The sequence below is a fragment of the Lepidochelys kempii genome, chromosome 3 (genome assembly GCF_965140265.1).
Source record: "Lepidochelys kempii isolate rLepKem1 chromosome 3, rLepKem1.hap2, whole genome shotgun sequence".
Lineage (NCBI taxonomy): Eukaryota > Metazoa > Chordata > Testudines > Cheloniidae > Lepidochelys > Lepidochelys kempii.
Window position 1 is genome coordinate 207,189,556 of NC_133258.1, and position 23,323 is coordinate 207,212,878.

The 23,323-nt window shown below is 41.6% G+C and overlaps 1 protein-coding gene across 3 annotated transcripts in view; it reads left to right on the forward strand.

Moving 5' to 3' along the window:
- SOS1 (SOS Ras/Rac guanine nucleotide exchange factor 1) overlaps positions 1-23,323 on the forward strand; it is a 93,242-nt gene that overhangs the window by 18,594 nt on the left and 51,325 nt on the right. For all 3 annotated transcript variants that reach the window (XM_073339808.1, XM_073339811.1, XM_073339809.1), the window contains 7 exons: positions 3,323-3,448; positions 4,726-4,857; positions 10,928-11,092; positions 13,650-13,859; positions 15,936-16,079; positions 16,955-17,065; positions 17,157-17,255. In XM_073339808.1, coding sequence (XP_073195909.1) covers positions 3,323-3,448; positions 4,726-4,857; positions 10,928-11,092; positions 13,650-13,859; positions 15,936-16,079; positions 16,955-17,065; positions 17,157-17,255 — 987 coding nt within the window. The remainder of the gene's footprint in view (positions 1-3,322; positions 3,449-4,725; positions 4,858-10,927; positions 11,093-13,649; positions 13,860-15,935; positions 16,080-16,954; positions 17,066-17,156; positions 17,256-23,323) is intronic.

Sequence of the window (23,323 nt, forward strand, 5' to 3'; positions counted from 1 at the left end):
GTTTATTCCAGTGCTCAACCACCCTGACAGTTAGGAAGTTTTTCCTAATGTCCAACCTAAACCTCCCTTGCTGCAATTTAAGGCCTTTGCTGCTTGTCCTATCCTCAGAGGTTAAGAAAAAGCAGTTTTTCTCCCTCCTCCTTGTAATGTACTTGAAAACTGTTATGTCCTCCCTCAGTCTTCTCTTTTCCAGACTAAACAAACCCAGTTTTTTCAATCTTCCCTCATAGGTGTTATCTAGACCTTTAATCATTTTTGTGTCTATTCTCTGGATTCTCTCCAGTTTGTCCACATCCTTCCTAAAATGTCGTGCCCAGAATTGAACACAATACTCCAGCTGAGGCCTAATCAGTGCAGAGTAGAGTGGAAGAATTACTTCTCATGTCTTGCTTACAATACTCCTGCTAATATATCCCAGAACGATGTTTGCTTTTTTTTGCAACAGCGTTACACTGTTGACTCATTTAGCTTGTGGTCCACTATGACCCCCAGATCCCTTTCTGCAGCACTCCTTCCTAGGCAGTCATTTCCCATTTTGTATGTGTGCAACTGATTGTTCCTGCCTAAGTGGAGTACTTCGCATTTGTCCTTATTGAATTTCATCCTATTTACTTCAGACCATTTCTCCAGTTTGTCCAGACCATTTTGAATTTTGATCTTATCCTCCACAGCACCTGCAACCCCTCGCAGCTTGGTATCATCCGCAAACTTTATAAGTGTACTCTCTATGCTATTATCTAAATAATTGATGAAGATATTGAATGGAACTGGACCTAGAACTGATCCCTGCGGGATCCCTCTTGTTACATCCTTCCAGCATGATTGTGAAACACTGATAACTACTCTCTGGGAATGGTTTTCCAACCAGTTTTGCACCCACCTTATAGTAGCTTCATCTAGGTTGCATTTCCCTAGTTCGTTTATGAGAAGGTCATGCAAGGCTTACTGTTTAACAAGTCTTGAAATCATGTGCCAGCCTGTGTTAATGCATATTCTTATTGCTGCTTTTCTTATTTTCCCTCGCTAAACCTATACTTTTGGTTTATCCACCGTTGCATCCTAAATTAGATTGCTCTCTTTAGGACAGAAACTGTCCTACTCAGTTTGTACAGCAGCTACTATGGTGGTGCTCTAATCCCAGTTGGAAGGTTTAGGTTTTATGTAATGCAAATGCTAACATATGATATTATGGTAATCTCAGTGTGCAGTAAACTGAGCTGTCCTGGATTTTTGCCTGATAGGCTAGTAGTTTTCCTGCTGTTTCACAAACGCCACCAAAACCATATCATACAAGCTGGTTAGAATGAGGTGCTGGCAAAAATCAAATTTGCTTCAGATCCAGAATAAATGCTCTGGTCAGTCAGTTTGCACAGAGATTTGTTTTTCATGATTTCCCAGGGATTTTAAGGTAAAAAGCAGTGACTACTAGAGATGCTTTTAGACCCACAAAGTGTGGACATAATTTGTCAAACTAAACCCACCCTCTCATTAAAGTTTTAGCAAACTGCACAAATACAAAGGCAGGATATATAACAAGGAACAGTCCTCAAACATGAAGCCCCATGGAGTGCTTCAGCAGGCCCACTAGGTTTCTGCTTCTGAGGCAGAATGATGCATGCACGTTTGATGCTTTTTTTCTCATAAGATTTAATTCCTGCTGTAAGTGCAAATACGAATGCAGCCTTAACTGTGGAGCTACTAATGATGCCTCCATAATTAATCATTTACTGAATGTTGGCATGTTGAGCTGATATTCCGATTGGATAGAATGACGGTTTATGATTTAGGGAAGGTATTTCAGGGGATTGGGGTGACTGATGGAGGGTTTTGGAGTGTGGTGGCGGGATAGTAAATTTGGTGGTTTTGCTACTTGGAATGACTATGAAGGTTGTTACCTATCAGCTTCCTTTGGCACAAATACTTAAACAGTTGTGGTGAATACTTCGAAGAACAACATTCTTGGGTGTTTTTAAAATATTACTTCTAAGGGTAGGTCTACACTGCCCACGTTAGAGCATGGCTGCAGCAGCGCTGTGACGTGGGCAGTGTAGACATGCTTTATCACTGGGGGAAAGCTCTCCTGGCAATAAAAAACAAACAAAAACCCCACCCTGAAGGAGCAGTGGTAGCTTTATAGCCAGGAGCGCGGCTCCCAGTGATAAAGCGCTGTCTATACTGGCGCTTTTCAACGCTAAAACTTTTGTCGCTCAGCGATGTGTGTTTTCACACCCCTGAATAACTAAAATTTTAGTACTGAAAGTGGCAGTGTAGACATAGCCTAAGACTTTGAACTTCGTGTGTACCTAAACTGTTAAAACCAAGCTATTTGTTAGCTGCAGGGGTAGGAAGAAGCCATTACACTGCAGTCCTGTTTCAGGTAGTACTTTTTAATTACTAAACCGGTATTTCAGAAAATTTACATCTGTAATTTAACAGGTATTGGGGGGAGGGGGCGAAGGTGCATCTTCACTATATTTACGTCATTGGGAATTTATTCCCAGCTATAACAGCAAATCTAAATTTTACCTTTAGTGTGTAACATTAACATTTGTAAAATTTGAAGCATTATTGAGTGCAGATCCGATGAAGTAATGTATTGTAAATATTTTTATTTTGGAGATTGGTTCAGAATAATCAAGTATTCAAAACAGTGCAACTGGCACTTACGGTAGTTTAACTTCCTTCAAACAACACTAAAGGAAACTTACTTTTGGTGAAAGCCAAACTCTTTAGGCAAATTGATTTAAATTTAAAGCTTTAAGACTGTTAAATTTTCCTAAAAAGGTGGAACTATTTAAATATAGTGCTGTACCTCAAAAATTATTTTAATTTTTGCATTATAGTTGCTCACATTGCATTAAACATAGTACACACATACTATTCCAGCCTAAAGAGTTCAGTCTGCAAGCAATAGATGAAGGGAGGGAAAGGGAAAAATATGCAATGTTTATTTTTTTTAAATATATATGCGTAGCTGCTTCACAGCCCACTCATTATTAGACAATATCCTGTAGACATTGCAGTAGAACTAAGTCAGCATCAAATGTTGTGTATTTCAAAATGTGTTCACTTCAGTACTGTGGGTTAGATTTGGCACAAATTGGTATGGTTCCTTTGACTTCAATCTGTGAGCTATGCTGATTTAGGCCACACTGTGAGCTATGCTGATTTAGGCCACATAAAATTCTGGCTCTCTTAGTTTTTAAGTCTGTGGTCTATTGCTCCTGAAATTCTTTTACCTGTAAGTTAACTTCCGTGGAAATAAAGCATGGACTCGGGGGGAAAGTGTGCAAGGTTTAAATCAATTTTCTGTTCAATGTAGGTTCAGGTGCAGGTCCATCCTAAACTTTCCTCAGCTGAAGATGCTTTACAATATGTTGAGGAGTTAATTCTGCAGTTGTTGAATATGCTGTGCCAAGCCCAGCCAAGAAGCTTTCTGGATGTAGAGGTACAGAAAATATTTATCTTTTTTGTATTTTGCAGCTTTAATTTGGGATGCTGTGGATGAATAGTCTAATTAGCACTTTAAAATGTCATGAGAAATACATGTATGCAGAGTTGTTGTAACTGTGTTGGTCCCAGGATATTAGAGAGACATGGTCGGTGAGGCAGTATCTTTTATTGGACCAACTTTTGTCAGTGAGAGAGAGAAGCTTTCGCGCTTACAGCCTCGCTCTAATGAGGAGTACAGTAGACCCTCAGAGTTACAAACACCTCGGGAATTAAGGTTGTTCGTAACTCTGAAATGTTCCATAATGTTTTGTTCAGAGTTATGTTGTTCTTTCAAAATTTTACAACTGAACATTGACTTAATACAGTTTTGAAACTTTACTATTCAGGAAAAAATGCAGCCTTTAACTATTTTAATTGAAATGAAACAAACACAAACAGTTTCCTTATCTTGTCAAATCTTTTTTCTTAAACTTTCCCTTAATGTATTTATTAGTTTAACACAGTACTGTACGGTATTTGCTTTTTTGGGGGGGGGGGGGGGTATCTCCGCTGGTTTTTAGTTTGCTTTTTTAAAAAACCTAGGAAATTATACATAAAAAAACGACATTAATGGGACATTAAGATTGCAAAGTCAACCACTCAGCAGTTTGGAAACACCAGAATTAAGCTTGCCCATGAATCTTAATTTGGCTCCCTACTTGTGTATGTACAATGATGGTCTTTAGTTATTTGATCAGACTATTTTTTTCCACAGGATCCCTGCCTTACTCAGTGCACAGGATGGACTGTGCTCACTGAAAGAACAGCTACTCTGTATTTTATTTATTATGCAATGTGTGGCTCTATGTCTTAGTCACCGCACACTATTCAATCCCTGCTCTGAAGACAGAATTATTAATTTCCTTGTGGCCTTTTCTATAACACTCATCTCTGTGGCATCTGAGTGCTTCACAAACATTAATAAAGTTCACAACACACCTGAAAGTGTTTCCTAATTGAGTGCTTAACTTCACAACCTTAATGTTCTTTGTAGTTTTTTGTATGCAATACATATTTAGTGTACAACATTTAGGGTATGTATCTCTATATAGTTTTTGGTATAACTTTAGTTTCTATCTGTATATTAAAACACGGTTGCATCAAAATAAATTATTCCTTTTAAGGAATTGCTTTTAATCTGTAACAGTGAAGTATCTGTCTGAACAAGTATACTACTTGCTGAATACATTCAGATTATTCATTAAGCCCTTAGCGTTTGTTTTGTTTCCTAAGGATCGTGTTCAAAAAAGTTTTCCCCATCCTATTGATAAGTGGGCAATAGCTGATGCCCAGTCTGCTATTGAAAAGAGGAAACGAAGAAATCCATTATCTCTCCCAGTAGAAAAAATCCATCCTTTGTTAAAAGTAAGTACTCAAATCGTAATTGATTACCTTGCTACTTAAAATTAGGCAAACCTATCTTTTACAGAACTATATAAAGTTAAGGTTGACATTTTCATTCATTGTCTGTATATTGCCTGAAATGTAACTCAAAAGGAATAAAACAAATTTTACATGACATTCAAAGTATCTGGATTTTAGTGTATCATCATCATTGTAATATTTCTATTTCAGTTAATTGTATGCTTGTTAAATACATTTAGGGCTATGATTATACTTCCCAGAAGTTTTTTAAATTGTTCTTCGAGTGATTTTACGTGTGTATTCCACCGGAAATTTTCCCCTCAATGATACCCATCTGAGTGGCTCGAACCGCTGGCACCAATATAAAGGGTCTAGCCGACCCCGAGCTCTCTGTTCCTCCTTACCTCCTGTGATAGCCGCTGGAACAGCTCTTCCTGCTTTTCCAAGTACTCACAAGAGAACACAGACTACTGAATTTTATTGTAGTTTCATGTTTGTTCAATTAGGATTTTACCCCATCTGAAGGTTTCAGTTGATTCCCAATGCCAAGGGATGCCTTGGTCACCAGGCTTCAAGCCCTGTGTTTCCTGAAATAAGGCTATTCCCGTGAGCGACCTGCACTCAGATTGCTTTAAGTGCCTTGGGGAAACTCTTATTGGGGAACATTGCCAAATTTGCAGGGACTTTAAGCCTTGCACAAAGAAAGTTTGTGAAGCCAGGCTATAGTTTTTACTATGAAGGCAGCCTTGAGACCTCCATCTGAACCAGGTTGGTCCTACTGTGCTCGAGTCCCAACACTGTTCGCCATCCCAGTGCTTGAGAGGCATAAGAAGCAGACTGCTAAAAGGCTCTGAAATCTGCTTAGGCATGGAATAAGAATAGAGTGCAATCTAAGTCTAAGCACTCCTCTGCATTGGTACCACAGAAGACTGCATCACTGACACCATTGATTCCAGAGCCAGAAGGAGTTCCTTCCACATTGGTGGTATGCACCGTATGGATACTTTCTTGGTACCGACCATGCCAGAGGCATTTGCAGCCGCCAGGGACCTCCTGACCCTGTTGGTGCCAGCAAACGCAGGAGAACCAGCAGGATTGCTACAGCGCTCAGTACCATGCAAACTTCACATACTCCTGACATCTCGCCCTTTGGTACCATCGAAAGGAAAACCTGCAATGCTCATTTCTCTTTGGCCTCTGCACTGATTGCTGGCACCGTCTGCAATGACATCTCCGTGGTCAGTGAAAAGAGCGTCATTGTCTTCTGAATCAGAGATTGGTACTACATTTCCTGTCTTGGGAGCCACTCTCACTACCCCGTCTCCAGACATGTCGACCCTTCCTGGGATCTGGTCACAAGATACCATCAAGTGATTCCCCAGGAGGTCACTGGGGGCCTACACCTGTCCAGTGGCCTTTTTGAAATCCGTGGAGCTTTCCCCCCATTCCAGATCATATTCAGGCACTCCTATTCAGTGGCATTGGAAAGGTGTGTGGCACTTACCCACTGGGCAGCACCCATTCCAGACACCAGTACCGAGCCCGGTATCTGGTATCAAGACCTGGCTCAACAGGACCCTACAGGTCAAGAAAGAAAGGAAGAGCATTCTCATCTAGTGCTGGCCACCTCTTTCCACCTTTTTGATGAGCCAGTCTCAGGAGGAGGCATGTCACCTCCCTCAGATGACTATAAGGCACACCAAGAATTGTTAGAGGGTTGCCTTAAGTCTGGGCATACAGGTGGAGGAAGTGAAAGAATCCTCAAACCTCCTGGTTGAAATTTTAGCCACTGCAGGTCCTTTCAGAGTGTGGCCCTGCCTCTGTGAGGCCATTATGGACCCAGTTAAGAGGCTGTGGCAGACTCCTGCATCCCTTCCCCCGACCCCCACACACACATTTCAAAAAGGGCCGAGCACAAGTATTTTGTACCCACCCCAGGTTGAGTTCCTCTACTCCTTCCTCCCTTGTAGTATCTGCTGCCAATGAGAGGGAAAGGCAGGGGCATCACAGCACTGCCCCAAAATCAAAAGACTAAAAAAAAAAAGTTAAACCTGTTTGGTAGGAAAGTTTATTCAAGGGGTTGCAGTTCAGGATTGCAAACCAGCATGCACTTTTGGCCAGGTATGACTTTAACATATGGGACTCCATGCTGAAATTTAAAGACACACTCCTAGAAGATGCTAGGCAGGAGTTCTTCTCGCTGATGGGTGAGGGCGAAATTGATGGTGAGGGCTTTGCTGCAAGCTGCTCTGGATGGGGCTGACTCAGCTGCCAGATCCAGGGTTTCAGCAGTAGCTGTGAGTAGGAGCTACTGGTTGCAGTCCTCTGAGCTCCCACGGGAGGTCCAACAGACTGTGCAGGACCTTCTGTTTGAGGGATCCTTGCTCTTTTTAGAGTAGACTGACACTAAGCTTCATGGGTTAAAGGACTCAAAGGCAACCCTGAAGTCCCTTTGGTTGTACACCCTGGCTACTTCCAGGAAGTACTTCAGGCTACAGCAACCTCTCCGGTATTCTGCTCCAGCTGTCCAACGGGATCTGCAGAGAAAGAAAAGTAGAGGTTATAGGAGTAGACCACCTCTTCCTTCTACCTCTGCATTAATGCCTGCCCCACCTAGACCCCCCACCAGGAGTTTCTAAGGAGGCATTTGGATGGGATGTTCAAGGACATTGCACCAGTTGCAAGGATTCGAGGCCCTGTTTTTCATGTTTGCAAACTGCCTTTCCTATTTCCTCAGTGCTTCGTCTCCTATCACTATGGACTGTTAGGTATTGAGCACTGTAGAAGAGGGATACACCCTCCAGTTTTTCTGCCCCTGCATCCCAACCTCCCTCCCTTCCTGTCCCTCTTCAAGGACCCCTCTCACAAATAGCGTCTAGTGCAGGAAGTTTAATCTGCCCTTCAAATGGGAGCCATAGAGGAGATTCCACAAATTTAAGAGGGAAGGGTTTCCACTCCCATTGTTTACTAGTCCCGAAAGCCAAGGAAGATCTCAGACCTATTTTAGACCTGCATCAGCTCAACAACCATCTCAAAAAGAAGTTTTACATGGTTATCCAGCATCCATTATTCTCCCTCTGGATCCTAGAGACTGGTATGCCTCCCGCAATTTAAGAGATGCCCACTTTTATTTGTCGATATATCAAGGGCACATAAAGTTCCTCATATTTGTAGTAAAGCACTTGCATTACCACTTCCTGGTGCTTCTGCTTTGCCTGTCTGCAGCTCTGGTATTCACAAAACGTATGGGCCGTGTTAGCAGCGTTCCTCAAGAGATTAGGAGTGCAGGTCTACCCTTACCTGGATGACTGACTAGTCAAGGGCAGGTCCAAAGCTCAGGTTATATCCAGTGTTCAACTCATAGTTAGCCTTCAAGGCCTTAGGCCTACTGATTACTGGAGACAAGTCTATCCTTTGCCCAGTACAGAGGATAGAGTTTACATGGGCTGTGTTGGATTCTACCCAGGCAGAGTGTTCCTCCCAGAGTCTTGATTCCAATCTGTTCGATCTCTCGTGACAGACCTCAAAATTCATCTGATCTCAGCAGCCTGAAACTGCACAAGGCCATGTACAACACGCAAGGCTGCACCTTAGGCCCCTCCAGATATGCCTGGCCTCAGTGTACTTACCAGCCTATCTTCATCTGAACACTGTGACCATGGTACTTTTGCATGTTCTCATTTCGTTCAATTGTGGTTGGATCCTCTGTGTTTGTCCAAACGTTCCTGTCATCAACCCTCAACCATCAATGACTTTGATCTCGGACGTAGCTCTAAGGTGGAGAGTCCACCTGGGGCCCCTCCGAATTCAGGGTCTTTGGTCCCTGAGGGAGCTTGCTCTTCATAGCAACATCTGAGAGCTCAGGGCTATTTGTCTTGCCTGTCAGGCTGTCCTACCTCATATCAGGGAGAAATCTGTTGTTCTTACAGACAACACCTCAGCAGTGCTTTACCTCAACAGGCATGGGATCGCTAGTCCCTCCTTTGTCAGAAGCAGTTCACTTGGGGGAATTTTGCATAGCCCAGTCAACCTGTGGTCCTCTTACCTTCCAGGGGTGTGGAATGAACTAGCAGATCACCTGAGCAGGTCATTTTTCAGTCACCATGAGTGATGTAACCAGTGCATTTTCCAGCAGTGGGGGACTCCCCAGATAGGTCTATTTGCAAACAAGTATATCAGAAAATGTCACCAATTCAACTCCCTGCAAGGCCACAGTCCGGGCTTTATCACGGATGCCTTCCTGCTACTCTGGGTAGAAAAGGTTTACTTTGCATTCCCCCTAGTCCTGCTCCTATACAGAGTGTTGCTAAAGATCAAGTGGGGTCACGCCTGGGTTATTTTATTAGCTCCAGCATGGCCCTGCCAGCCCCACTTCTTGACTCTACTGGTCCTTTTAATTGGCAACTTCAATCTCCTTCCTGTTGCACCCCAGTTTGATCTCTCAGGACCACAGATAGCAGGTTTGACTGAAACAGCTATCTCTTCATTTAACAGCCTGGAAGCTTCATGGTTAAATCCCAAAGAGCAGGCTTGCTGAGAGCAAGTTCACCAGGTCTTAAGTAGCAGCCCTCCACCTCTACCTGTCAAAATTGAAGCAGTTCTCTCTCTGGGCTTGTCAAATGGTAGTCTCACTGATGCATTCATCCAGCCAAAATATATTCGCCTGTCTGCTGCACCTGAAACAGCAAGGTTTAGCATTTTCCTCTATCCAGTTTCACCTGGCAGCAATATCCGCTTTCCAACCTTTTGGTGCTGCTAAAGGCTGGTTTTCCTAATTGCTATCGCTTCTGCCATAAAGGTCTCCGAACTGTGCCCTCACATCCAATGAATTGTACTTGGTTGTCTTTAAAGACAAGGTGCATTTATACCCCATCCAAGTTTTCTCTCTCTGCGGTAGTTTCATATCAATCAATCAATTTACTTACTTGTATTTTCCTTAAACCACATGCAAATATGGATGAGCAACTGCTACACACACTGTAGAACCAGTGCTCATCTAACATCCATAGACAGGACCAAACCCACCCAACTGTTCGTGACTATAGTTGATAGAATGAACGATCTTCCAGTCTCTTCACAGAGAATTTCATCTGAGATAACTGTAAGTATCTGCACTTGTTATGATCTGACAGGTGTTTCACCACTGGGCAAGCTTCACAAGATCTCAAGCATCCTCAGTGGCATTCCTAGCGCAGATCCCTATGCTGGACATTTGTAAAGCAGCAACCGAGTCATCGGTGCACACTGTCTCCTCCCATTATACCATCACCCAGTAGTTTAGAAATTATGCCAAATTTGGGTGAGATGTACTGCAGTCTGTGTACATAAACTCTGATCCCTCTGCCTATTTAACTGCTTGACACTCACCAAGAATGGAATGCACATGGAATGCACAAAGAAGAAAAACAGCAGTTATTAACCTTTTCTATCTCTTGTTCTATGAGATGTGTTGCACATGTGCATTCTATAACTTGCCCTCCTACCCCTCTGCATCGGAGTTTCTGGATAGAAGGAACTAAGGGGGCTCAGGGTGAGCTGGACCCCTTTACTGGTGCCAGCAGAGGGTGCTCAAGCCCCGCCAAATGAGTACCACTGAGGGAAAAATTTCTTGTGGTCTGCGTGGGGTGCACGCACATCAAGAGAGGAATGTACATGTGCAACACATCTTGAAAGGTTAGGAACAGTTTTAAAAAAAAAAAAAGAAAACCCTAAATACCTATCTGCTAAAAATTGCAATACTTTTATTCTGGCTGAGTAATAGAGAATTCAGTGCTTTTAGATCGTGTCAAGTAGAACTGTATTGCATGTTATAAATGCTTGGTAGCACTGTCAGCATTTCAAAGTCGGTATGAACCATGCAGTGTTGTCTGTGATACCACTGTTATTTTTATTATACGTATAGAAAGAAGTATTTTTTGTATTGCTAGTACTAATGATGGACAGATGTTGACTGTCTAGTGCAATAGTCATTAAACATAATTTCATAAGTTTATTCTAAAATACATAAATTAGTTATTTGACTGGTTGTATAACACATTTAATGATGCACTTTTTGTTTTTTTACTTTTAGGAAGTTCTAGGTTATAAAATTGACCACCAAGTATCTGTTTACATAGTAGCAGTATTAGAATACATTTCTGCAGATATCTTGAAGCTCGTTGGGAATTACGTACGAAATATAAGACATTATGAAATTACAAAACAAGACATTAAAGTGGCAATGTGTGCTGATAAGGTAGGTGGTATAATTCATACTTGTCAAATGAATGGAATTTGGGGGGGGGCAGTATTAAATTTTAAACCAGATCTTGAATGGTGTCTAAAAATCTTAATGTTGAATATTATTCTTAGTTCTTAAATGTATTGTAATGTAGAATTTTGATGTCTCTTCCTTTAGAAACCCCCCAGCAGTACGTGAACTTCTAAAATTATTGCTGTTTTGAGACAACAGTGACTTCAATGTAGAGCATTCCTGGGGGTTGATGGTGCAAAGTTTTATTTGGGACACTTCATGCAACCCCAGCATACCCCAGTGGTCCAGAAGACTGTCTTTCTGACTGTTTGGTCGATAAGCCAAATTCCTTTGGCTTGTACTCAAGCGTTGCTGCATTCTAGCTGCCTTGGGCACCTAGTCTCAATCTTTTGACACATTGGAGGGCAAATAATCTGTATTTTTTCTCTTTCAAAAAAACCAAAACAAAAAAACCCCACACAATTTGGAATCAGTCCCTCAAAAGAGGTCAGAGCCTCTAGTTCCATTGAAGTCCATGGAACCTTTCTTGTGTCCCCTTCTCACTGTGTTTACCCTGTCTGTTGTTGGCATTACTCGTGTTAATCAGCTCATTGGGGTTTTCATTTCTTGTTGTTGCTCTAGTGACTGGTCCCCTATCTTGCTTCAGCCTTGTATTGACTGTGCCCTCTTCCCCCATTCATTTCTTCCTTAGCTTTAAAGGAAAGTGAAGTACCTTGTGAGACCTTAATAACCATTAAGACACTTAGGGCATGTCTATACTACAAACTTAAGTTGACCTATGTTAGGTTGACTTATCGCCACTGCAGTAATTACTGCAGTGGTTCATGTCCACACCCCCTCCTTCTGGTGGTGGTGCACAGCCTCATAAGGAGCACTTCCACTGGCAGTGTGGGGCTGGAGCCCAGGCTCTCAGATCTGCTCAGCTCCCTGCCGGGAGCATGTGCTTCCCTGCCCACCTTGGGCCCCCGGTGGGAAGCAGGGATCTGGGGCAGCAGCCCTGTGGGGAGCCAGAATCCCAGGGGGACAGCTGGGCTCTAGCTGGAGCCCCCCCACCCTACCTGGAGTGACAGCCCAAACTGTGAACTCTTTCTCCTCAATTTCATGGCTCCAGCATGGAGCCCTGACATAGATAAGAATGACAGCCAATGTAAGTAACCTGCAGTGTTTACACAGACATTGCCTCACCCTAACTACACCAACATAAGCCCTATGCCTCTCATGGAGGTGGAGTTATTATCGCGGGGTAGTAGGGCACTTACATTGGTGGGAGCAAGGCTGTGGTGTGTACTCTAACATAATTAGGTTGACAAAAGCTGTCTTATGTTGACCAGACCAGGGCTTAATAGTATAGGGCAGCTGTCTGCATCACCATTGCTGGTAGATACATGTCTGTATGTGGATGTTCATCAGAAGCTTGGGTACCTGCCATATGATTGTGGTAACGATGCTGATTCCTTCGATTCTTTCTCCTAATCTGCCTCCTTCAGCTGTTGGTGGGACTAGCAAAATGCATTGGCCAAGAAACTGGCCTTTACAGGGTTTGGATGTAAGGGTGCCTAGTACACTACATTTGTGTATATAAATCTCCTCACTGTATTTTCCACTTTATGCATCCGATGAAGTGAGCTGTAGCTCATGAAAGCTTATGCTCAAATAAATTGGTTAGTCTCTAAGGTGCCACAAGTCCTCCTTTTCTTAGTACACTACAGTCACACTTCTGAAGAGTTGCAACAACCCCATGCATAAAGAGTAGAAACCTCCCAGGTTTCTGAAGGGCTCTGAAGCAAACATGCTGCTTGTTGGTATTTGCCCCAAAGCAACAACCTGCTAGAGGGAGACTTCTGTGGCTCTGCCTTATTCACCACATCAAACACAGACATGGCCCATACCGCGTTCCCAGACTTAGCCCGGCCTTATCAGTTAACTCTGAGATGACATGAAGATGTCAACACTTGCCTATGCTCTGTCATAGATATGCATTAGTACAGTATTCCCTCAAGTACCTTCATGGTGCTTGTAGGCTGCCCCTTTATGTAATGTAATCCTTACCTTCTGTCCATAAGCATCTTAAGTAGGATCAGTCTCAAATATAAGCTATATTTCCTTCTTTCTGCTTCCTCCATACCCCTACCCCATATGGAGGACAGGCCCATTAACCGAACTGCATATTTCCAAGCATTTGTCCTTGTGAATCCCACTTGTAGGTGTGTGTGCCGTATGTGCATGACCCTGCTGCCCCCCTTCCGTATGGGCTATAAAGTGTAGAACAGTCCAAACTACCAGTCAGTTCTTTCCTGTAGCTCTGAGTTAGAATTAGGATGATACCTAGCTGGTTTTTTTTAATTATTTTTTCTTAATTCAATTTCCTTTTTACCAGATATATTTAACCAACCTCAAGGCAACATACAAAGCCTTCCATTAATAGTATTCAACTATATCTTTTATAACAATTTATTTCCCTTCCCACTGGTAACTTTTGTATCAAATTTTTGTGTATATTTAAAGAAACCACTTACTTTCTCCAATTTCATTTACACAGGTGTTGATGGATATGTTCCATCAAGATGTAGAAGATATAAGTACATTAACTTTATCTGATGAGGAGCCCTCCACTTCAGGGGAACAAACCTATTATGATCTAGTCAAGTCATTTATGGCAGAGGTTCGACAGTACATACGGGAACTAAATCTCATTATAAAAGTTTTTAGAGAGCCTTTTGTCTCCAACTCCAAATTGTTTTCAGCTCATGTAAGTATTATATAGATGTTACAACTAATGCATATCAAGCTTACGTTTGCATTAATATAGGTGAGAATTTCTGGGACCTAACTTTTGTCCGGCATCACATTCCTATAGTATAGGAAGAACTATCAGAAAGCCATCTGTTTCTCGACACTTGTCGCTCCAGCCCAGAACTGTTGATGAACAAACAAAATACAATAGCAGATGTTCTTATGTTGATGCTGCCTCTCGCTCTACAAAGGCAACTCTGAAAGAACAGGCTGAGAAAAGGGGTGTGTGTATGCACACATGGTGTAAGGATTGAAATGGAGGTAAGAAAGGAGACGCAGGAAAAGGGGGATAGGCAGCATGGGAATTTATTATAGCTCATCCTGAAATAAATGATGAGGGATTAGGGGGATGTTTTCCTCCCTCCCAGCCCAGAAGTCTAGAATCCAGAATATAGAATTGTAGAGCAGAGTGGGCTGAGTGTCCTATACCATTTAGCATTATATTCCCCTTGCACTTCTCTGGCATCCTAGAAAGTCAATTTAGTGCACTGGGAACTATTTTACTGACGTTATGGGAGTTGAAGTAAGTTTCTCCTATACCATTTCTCAACCCACTTGTACAGCTACCATATAAACTGCATTTTATATTAGATTGTATTACAATTATAACCAACAACACTGAAGTGCACATTAAGATCCAAATTGTTTGAATGCCCTAGTCTATCATGCCTGTCTTCTGTTTCTGCCTGTCACTATGTAGTACTGAAGTGCCTTGAAAATATAAACACAGGCAGTATTGTGGAAATATTAAAGGGCTTAGAATTGGGATCCCTGTGTCACTTACTCTGCCACTGGGTTGTGAGACGTTCTGCAAGTAACTTAACCTTTGTGCCTCAGGTTCCTTTTTTTTTAATATATATATATATATATATATAGTGTGTGTGGGAAAGAAAAAAAATATTTATTGATCTTTGTAAGTAGAAGGGGAAAGTGTTTGTAAAACACTTTTTTAAAAGAGCCTCTTATGAAAATCCTACATAAATGCAAAGATTTTAAGACCATTGAGGATGATTAAAACTTATGCTTCAGGTCATAAACTGACCATGTTTGAGGAACCGGAAGGATGTTCTTCCTCTTTGTTTGGCATTGCATAATTAAATAAAATTGCGTAATTGGCTAAGTGCATTACTGGATAGAAATTTAGGAGGTGTGCCGAGTTTGCAATTTTTTGAACAAGAAGTGCTGCCTGTTTTTTGCAATATTGTTTAACATAGGCCAGTAGTCTGGCATGGCATGGGAATTGGAATGTCTGTTTTCCTGTCAGTGTCATGCACTTTCTTAGCTACATGAGATCTCTCTCTGAATGCTAGAGCTCCATGTAGTTGAACTGTCTTTCTGATTCTGCCAAACCTTTCCTCCAGCCATTCTTTCTATAGGTGAAGCTGTAGGGTGAAATTCTGGCTTCACTGAAGTCAGTGGCAGTTCTGCCATTGACTTCACTGGGGCCAGGATTTTACTCATAGTGTACAAAGTTGGGTATGTGCAGTAGATCCTGAGCTGCTGAAAACTGGATTAAGAGTAACCAAGCTGAAAAGTTTGGCTCACCTCTTCCACCAGGTTCATCTTTCTTCCTTGCTAGACGTTAGGTTTCACTAGTGGGTTCAGAACACAAATTGGGCAATTGAATGGTGGTCTGATTTGTGTGTAATACTGTGTATACTGCATAGGGTTAACATTTGGGTTATTACTATTTTTGACTCAAATTTGAAATGGAAACCAAAAGGCAACACTTGTGGGAAGCACTAAAGAGTTTGATTCTATGAAAGAAATAGCCATATTTGTTAAATACTTAAGTTCTCTGTTTCTTCTCCCATTATTTTTCTTCCAAACAGGAGTCAGTAATTAATCACCTGTCAGTTACCTACAATATTTATAACCTTGCTTTAGCTGAGAAACTAATCAGTGTTTGTTCAATATTATAACTGATTAAGTAGCTTGCTTTGTGTGCTATATATTTTGTCTTATGGATTTAATTTCTCTCTCTTATTCACCATGGATATTTATTGTCTGATTATTCCATTTCTTCCTTCAGGATGTGGAAAATATATTTAGTCGTATATCAGATATTCATGAACTTAGCGTGAAGCTACTGGGCCACATTGAGGACACCGTAGAAATGACAGATGAAGGCAGTCCCCACCCGTTAGTAGGCAGTTGTTTTGAAGACCTAGCAGAGGTAAGTAAGAACATTAAAGTTTGTTTTTATAATATATATTTTATTTTTGTTATACGCCTTGTATGTCCTAGATAACTGGAGTAATTTTAAAAAAAGAATAAATGTTTTTTGGTAGTTCAGTACATCTTTGTTTCAGCTGTCTTGGCTGGCTACATTGACATCTACCTTCTTCAAAGAAACAGTCATCACAGGGCAGATTTTCCCAGGCTCTCAAGATTTACCGTACTGACCTACCTTTGATTCTGAGACTATAGACTAGTTTGAGTCACAAAAAGGCTGTGGGAGCAGTTTCACTATGGGTATCTTCCACTCATAATTGCGAAGTGTGTTTTGGCAGTTTTTGGAGGAGGGGTTCCCCGCTAACGGATTGCCCCCTGGTTGCGCAGGTCTTTGGGACATTTTTGAAGGGCTTTGACCATTCGGGGCTGCATGAGCATCCCCTCATGCCGCCAAATTTTCAGGTCCAGAGACTATATAAGAGAAGTGTAGCCCCCAACTATCATAATTCCTCCTTATTTTCAGTACATGCAGGTGGAGGGACAAGGTACTGGCAGAAATGAAATGAACAAGAGCTTCAAGGTTTAGAAGTATCAAACTTGACCTTTGGAGACTGAAATCAAAATGGGAGTGTCTGAGACCCTGTTTCTGCAAAGACTTGAGCATGAGTTTAACTTTTCACACTGATAACTAACAATGCATGACGTTAAGCATATGCTTAAATCTTCTCAGAATTGGGGCCTAAATCTTTATAAATGTGCTTACTGATAAAAGTATATATAAAGTTTTCTCCTATGTAATATACTTCATATTTTTACCAATAACATGAAGCTTTGATACTAACCCATTTAAAAAAATTACTTTGTATTCCTTCTTAGGAACTGGCATTTGATCCGTATGAATCATACGCTCAAGATATTTTGCGACCTGCTTTTCATGATCACTTTCTTGGTCAGTTATCAAAGCCTGGAGCAGCATTCTATTTACAGGTACAATATCTTTTTTTAAATGTTTTTAAGAATATACCATTGTGTTACAAAACATCTTTTGTTTTAAGATTAAGACCATTTTTGTTTCCAGTCAATAGGAGAAGGTTTTAAAGAAGCTGTTCAATATGTTCTACCAAGGCTGCTGCTTGCTCCCGTTTATCACTGTCTTCACTATTTTGAACTTTTAAAGGTAAGTAAAAAATTATATTGCTCATGTAAAATGTTTTGTTTCATATTAGCCGTTCTCAATTTTAGTTATATAAGAGCTATCTATATTCTCAGTAAGGCATGTTAGTAGACTAACAGAATTTTTTAATAATAGAAATGGAACGATGAATCTGATGTAATGAAATGTAAATTCTATGCCATTGTAGATTCGTGTATGTAATGAATACTAGTCCATATTTTTATCTATATTGTGTAGCAACTAACATCTGGGTTTTTTTTTATAATGAGTAATACTGTAATGATATTGTTTTGGTGTATTGAAAATGGATCCCTCAAATAGAAAAAGGAGTTTTACTTCCTACTTATTTTGCTTATATTTTAGGAATAAAGCTAAGCCTGGGTGAACAGTGTAAGACAGGGTAATGATCAGTGAAAATATGGCTGCATCTCTTAACTGGAAAATCTGGAAAAAATACATATATATATGGAGTTTTCTAAAGTTGATGAGATTTTGTAAAGTAATTGTTACTCTGGTTTCTGGGTGAGATAGGGATTCCAGTGAAATTATTTCACCCTTAACTTTTTTTGTTCCTTTGAGTAGCCTCTGCACATTCTCGCTCATAGGAGGTACTGATGATGCAGCTTGGATTCTGAGATGTATTGTCAATGCATCCAGACCACACTGTTAGTGTATGCCATAAGTGGGAACGTGCAGCGTTCATCTTGAAGAATTTAGGTTACAGTTGAGTCATTTCCATTAATCTGTTTTTTTCCTGGGTGTTTTGTGTGATGTGATGGACTATCAGTGGTTGAATTGTAAAGATCTTATCATTTTAAAATACTGTATCTGAACAGTACAAAATAAATGGGCGAAGTCTCTTGATTTAACAAATCAGACATTTTTATTAAACAGTAATCTTTAACTAATAGAATATTTTGCTTAAGTTGTTTCTCCCAAAATTAAATTTTACTTTAGAGGAAATTTTTAAGAGGGTTGGGAAAAAATTACACTCAGAAAAAAAATCCTTCCTGTCTCCTGGTTGACAACAACATTCTGTGTTCTGGAAGCTCTGTGTCAAAAGATTTGAGTTGCTTATAATTTTGGTTATACGTGACAATATTATAACTCAAATTGCGGGGAGGAGGGGGGAGGGAGAGTTACATCAGACAGTTTCTTTATTAAAACATGAAACTGAATGAAGACCCAGCATTTTTATATACACTTAACCGTAAAGAACACTGAATTCTCTGAAGTATAAAAGATTATATTACACAAATTAGAGTCCAAGATTACAATCGTTGCAGACAAATTAGTCTCAGTAATGAGAAATCAGATTGTCAGAAAGTGTTTCATGTTCATATATCTTCTTTTAGCCACAGATGTCAACTAGTTCAAGTGATACTTTACATGATGAGCATTTATTTTCCATAGTTTTCATAGAGCATTTAAGCAAATTGACACTAGCAATGTCTTGAGGCTTTATTGCATCTTTTATGGAATACATGTGCTTTGGTTTTAAACATCCATCTGCCAGTTTGACTTCTGTGTGATTTTGCTGTTGAAAAGAATTTCTTGCGATTTCTTGTTGAATATATAGATGAGCAAAAAAAATAACTTTTACACCGTGACCGTTATAGTTCAAAGCACAGGTGCATTACAGTTATCACATGATTTAAAAAAAACTGAAGAGAATTGAAATCTGATGGACAGTACATCAGGAATATACAAATATTATCCATTTTTCTTCGAGTGATTGCTTATGTCCATTCAGCGTAGGTGTGTGTGCTTGTCACATGCGCTGGTGCTGGAAGTTTTTCCCTCAGCAGTATCTGTAGGGGACCAGCTCCGGTGCCCCCTGGAGTGGCGTGCACATTCCGCAGCATATAGGATGCCGCCAGTTCCCCCCATCCTCGGTTCCTTCTTGCCGCCAGTGACGGTGCTGGAACTGTTGCTGTTTCAGTTAGTGCTGTAGGTGCTTGTTCTTACAAACTAGTTATCGCCTGTTTATACTGTGTGTAGTTTTTTATTAGTGTTTATAACTCCCTTAGCTATAGTTAGAGACTTTGTAGGTCCTGAACAGGACTTTGCCTCTGATCAGGGCGTGCCCTGATCCCTAGGCTCTAAGCTCTGTGATTGCTGCAAGAGGCCCATGCCCGTTAGTGATCCACATAACAGTTGTCTGCGTTGCTTGGGCGAAGGACGAATTAGGGAGAAGTGCAAAATTTGCAAGTCCTTCAAGCCAAGAACTAAAAGGAGTGTGATATTCATCTAAGAGCGCTCCTTATGGAGTCGACCCTCACCCCGGCACCGGAGCAACGCTCCGACTTGGCGCCGAGTACTGTGACCTTGGTGCGCAGCGCCCCACCGGGACCATCCACTAGCCAGCACCAGTCCCCAGCCATGGCTCCCACTAAGAAGCCCAAGAAGGCGGGATGAGGCCAGTCTCCAACCTCCCACAAGGGAAAGAATAAGACTGGGTGTGAGCACGGTCCCATGCCAGGCAACTCTTCACCCACGTTGGGATCTCGGGCCCAAGCTCCGGGGAAGCGCTGTAGCAGGCTCATAAGCCCACACTTCGAGCCTTTGGCCTTGTGCTCCCTATCTCACCTATCATAGAAGGTAGCTTTCCTGGTGACTCTGATTTCAGCGAGGCGAGTCTCCAAGCTGTGGGGTGGGGGTGTGTGGGAAAGGTACAAGAATCAATTGTTTGTGGAGAATTCCTGCTTGCTGTAAGTAGTTAATGTAAAATTAAAGGAGACAGAGTTGGCTTATATTCGTGTGAATGGTGCTATAAAAGGTGGAGCTGCATAATACTATCCATAAACAGTTCTATCATGTTGTCAAAGGAAACAGTTTACAATATTTGTAGACATAGGTTACCATATCTCTGTCTTGGTTAGGGTAGACACATAATGCTTTTGTACTGTTAATTTTCTTTTTGTAAGATAACTTTTAGGAAAACTCACCTGAAAATTTCCTTTTGCGTAGAGGAAAGGTCTTAAGCAATTTACAAATCTTCCCTGCACAGAAGAATACAATATGTGAAAGAGTAGTATTTATATTCTCTGAGATAAATATCTTCTCTATCATGCGTTCTAAAGCTTCAGTAACTTTAAATGGTTTCAGTTCTAATGTATATAATGCTGCAAGTGTTCTGATACAGGGAGTGCAATATTGGATATTCCTTCCCTGAAAAAAATCTTGCTAATCTCTATTCGTAATATGTGTAAACTTAAGTTTTGTGACTTGATGGGAATGGCTGTATTTTTGCAAATATCTGTAGTTGTTGGAATTTTAAATGTACTTGTGTAATTAGTTGATTGTCTGGTATACTCTCATTTCACAATAACTTCAGTTGATCACTTCTGGTATCACTAGAAATGAATGACAGATGCCACAGATCCATTTCCAAAGCCTTGTTTAATATCTTAATTTCATCTTAACACGATTCTCCAGGCTTTGCAGAGTTGCAACTTAGTTTCTAGTCCATGTGTGTTGGAAACATCATCTTAATTCCAAATAATTTTTCCTGACTCTCTTGCACTGTCTTAAATCCTATTAAATCCTTCTGATGCAACAAGGGCATTGAAGGTAAGAATGTTACTTTTTTTCCTTTTCCAGCATGAAAGTATTAAATTTATTACATGCTGCTGGAGCTCTTCTGACATACAACTTTGGAATTGTACCAGTTACACTATTTGTATATTTATGCTGCTCCCATACAACTGTTATATAGGGAAGGGAATGATTCTGGCTTTAATTTGGAAATGGCTGAGGAATCAAGTTTGACAATTGGTGCTGAAAAATTTTACAGAATTCTGTCTCTCTCGATCCTCATTTTAATGGTCGTGCCATCGTGATGAAAGTTTGTCCATAAGATCTTACACTCAATATAACACTGTAATTGTTTGTAAGGGGGTAGAAGTTACGATAGTGTTTGTTGCCTCTTTTAAATAAATGTCAAGGCTTCATGCCTAATTCTTCCGATTTATGTACAACCTATTTCTTGAAACTGGTTGCTGAGGTTTTCTTTACATCAGGTAATTTATATAGTCTATCTTGCTGCTTTCTGTATGTTAATAGGCTCTTATGCATATTATATTTCAAAATAAAATTACTTGCGTGACATTTTTACACACACACACACACGTAATATACAAATACAGGAACTCCTCATTTAAAGTCGTCCCGGTTAACGTTGTTTCGTTGTTACATTGCTGATCAGTTAGGGAACATGCTTGTTTAAAGTTGAGCAATGCTCCACTTTTATGTTGTTTGGCTGCCTGCTTTCTCCACAGCAGGCAGCCTCCCTACGCTCCCCGCATCCCAACGGTGCCCCCCCGAGCAGACGCTGCGGATCAGTGCCTTTCCCCTCCTCCCTCCTGCCCGCGGCAATCGGCTGGCTTGCCATGTTTAGGCAGGAGGGAGGGGGTAGGAGCGAGGAAGCAGCCTGTGAAGTAAAGGGTGGGGGGGAGGAGAAGAGGCGGGTCAAGGGGGGGGGGGGGGCTTGGGGAAAGGGGTAGAGTGGGCGGGCTGGGAGTTGAGCCGCCGCCCCGGTGCTTGCAGAGTAGAGGAAGCTGCTGCTGCGCAACGTGCTTCTCCTAGCCTACAGCAACTTTAGCCTCCTTGCCTGCCTCATTGTCTCCAGTGACTTAATAGGATTTAAACATGTTGTCCCTGCTATGAAGAAAGATATCCTCGGCTTGGCCAAGAAAGCTGGTTTTGATGAGGTGGAGGAAGCCAACGTTACACAACTTCTGCAGTGACACGGAGAAGAGCTAACCAATGAAGATCTGATGCAACTAGAGGTGACGAGAGCAATGGAAGAAGAGGGCCAAGAAGTAGAAGAAGAACCAACCCATCGAAATTTGACTACCAAACGTCTTTCTGAAGCTTTCCAAATGATTGAAGCTGGCTTGCAAATCCTGAGTGGTGACTATCCTGACAGGGAACGCAGCTCCAAAGTGATTAGGGGAGTTGGTCATCTAATGATTGGCTATAAAGAAATTTACCAAGGGGAAAAAAAAAAAGGGAAGCAAAACAATCTCTAGATGCGTTTTTTCAAGTTCAGCAAGAGGAGTAGCCAGACAATCCACCCTCTTCTACTTTCTTATTCCACCACCTCAACCAAGCTTCATACTCAGCAGTGATTGTAGTATTAAATTCTTGTTTAAAATTGTTTAAAATGTGTATAATGCCTTTTGTCTGGCAAAAAAAAATAAATTTCCCTGGAACCTAACCACCCCCATTTACATTAATTCTTATGGGGAAATTGGATTCACTTAACATCGATTCACTTAGTCACATTTTTCAGAACATAACTACAACGTTAAGTGAGGAGTTCCTGTACTTTAATACTAATTGGAGGGGAGAATGGATTTCCATTTACTACCAATTAGTGACAACAGATGTATACCTTCAGTGATTATTGCAATAATCCAATAATTCTCTTGATTAAAATGTAATTACATATTCTGTTTAATATTTAATCTGAAACTGACAGTTCATGTTAACTTTCTATATGGAAATTCAGCTTTCATCTCACTAAAGCAGAGGTGGGCAAACTACAGCCTGGGGGCCGCATCTGGCCCTCCAAATGTTTTAATTCGGCCCTCGAGCTCCCGCCGGGAAGTGAGGGTCTGGGGCTTGCCCCACTCCGGTGCTGCAGCTGGGGAGCAGGGTTGGGGTCTTACTCCACTCCGCACAGCTCCTGGAAGCAGCAGCACATCCCCCCCCCCCCTCCAGCTTCTATGCAGGGGCACTGTCCCCACCCCAAGCGCCACCCCCACAGCTCCCATTGGCCAGGAATCACAGCCAGTGGGAGCTGCAGGGGCGGTGCCTGCGGACAGGGGAATACGCAGAGCAGCCTGGCTGCGCCTCCACATAGGAGCTGGAGGAGGGACATGCCGCTGTTTCCGGGACCTGATTGAGGTGAGCACCTCCCGGAGCCTGACCCTTGGCCCCAGCCCTGATCCTCCTCCCGCCCTCTGAACCCCTCGGTCCCAGCCTGGAGCACCCTCCTGCACCCCAAACCCCTCATCCCCAGAGCCCGCAGCCAGAGTCCTCCCGCCCCCCAACCCCCAATTTCA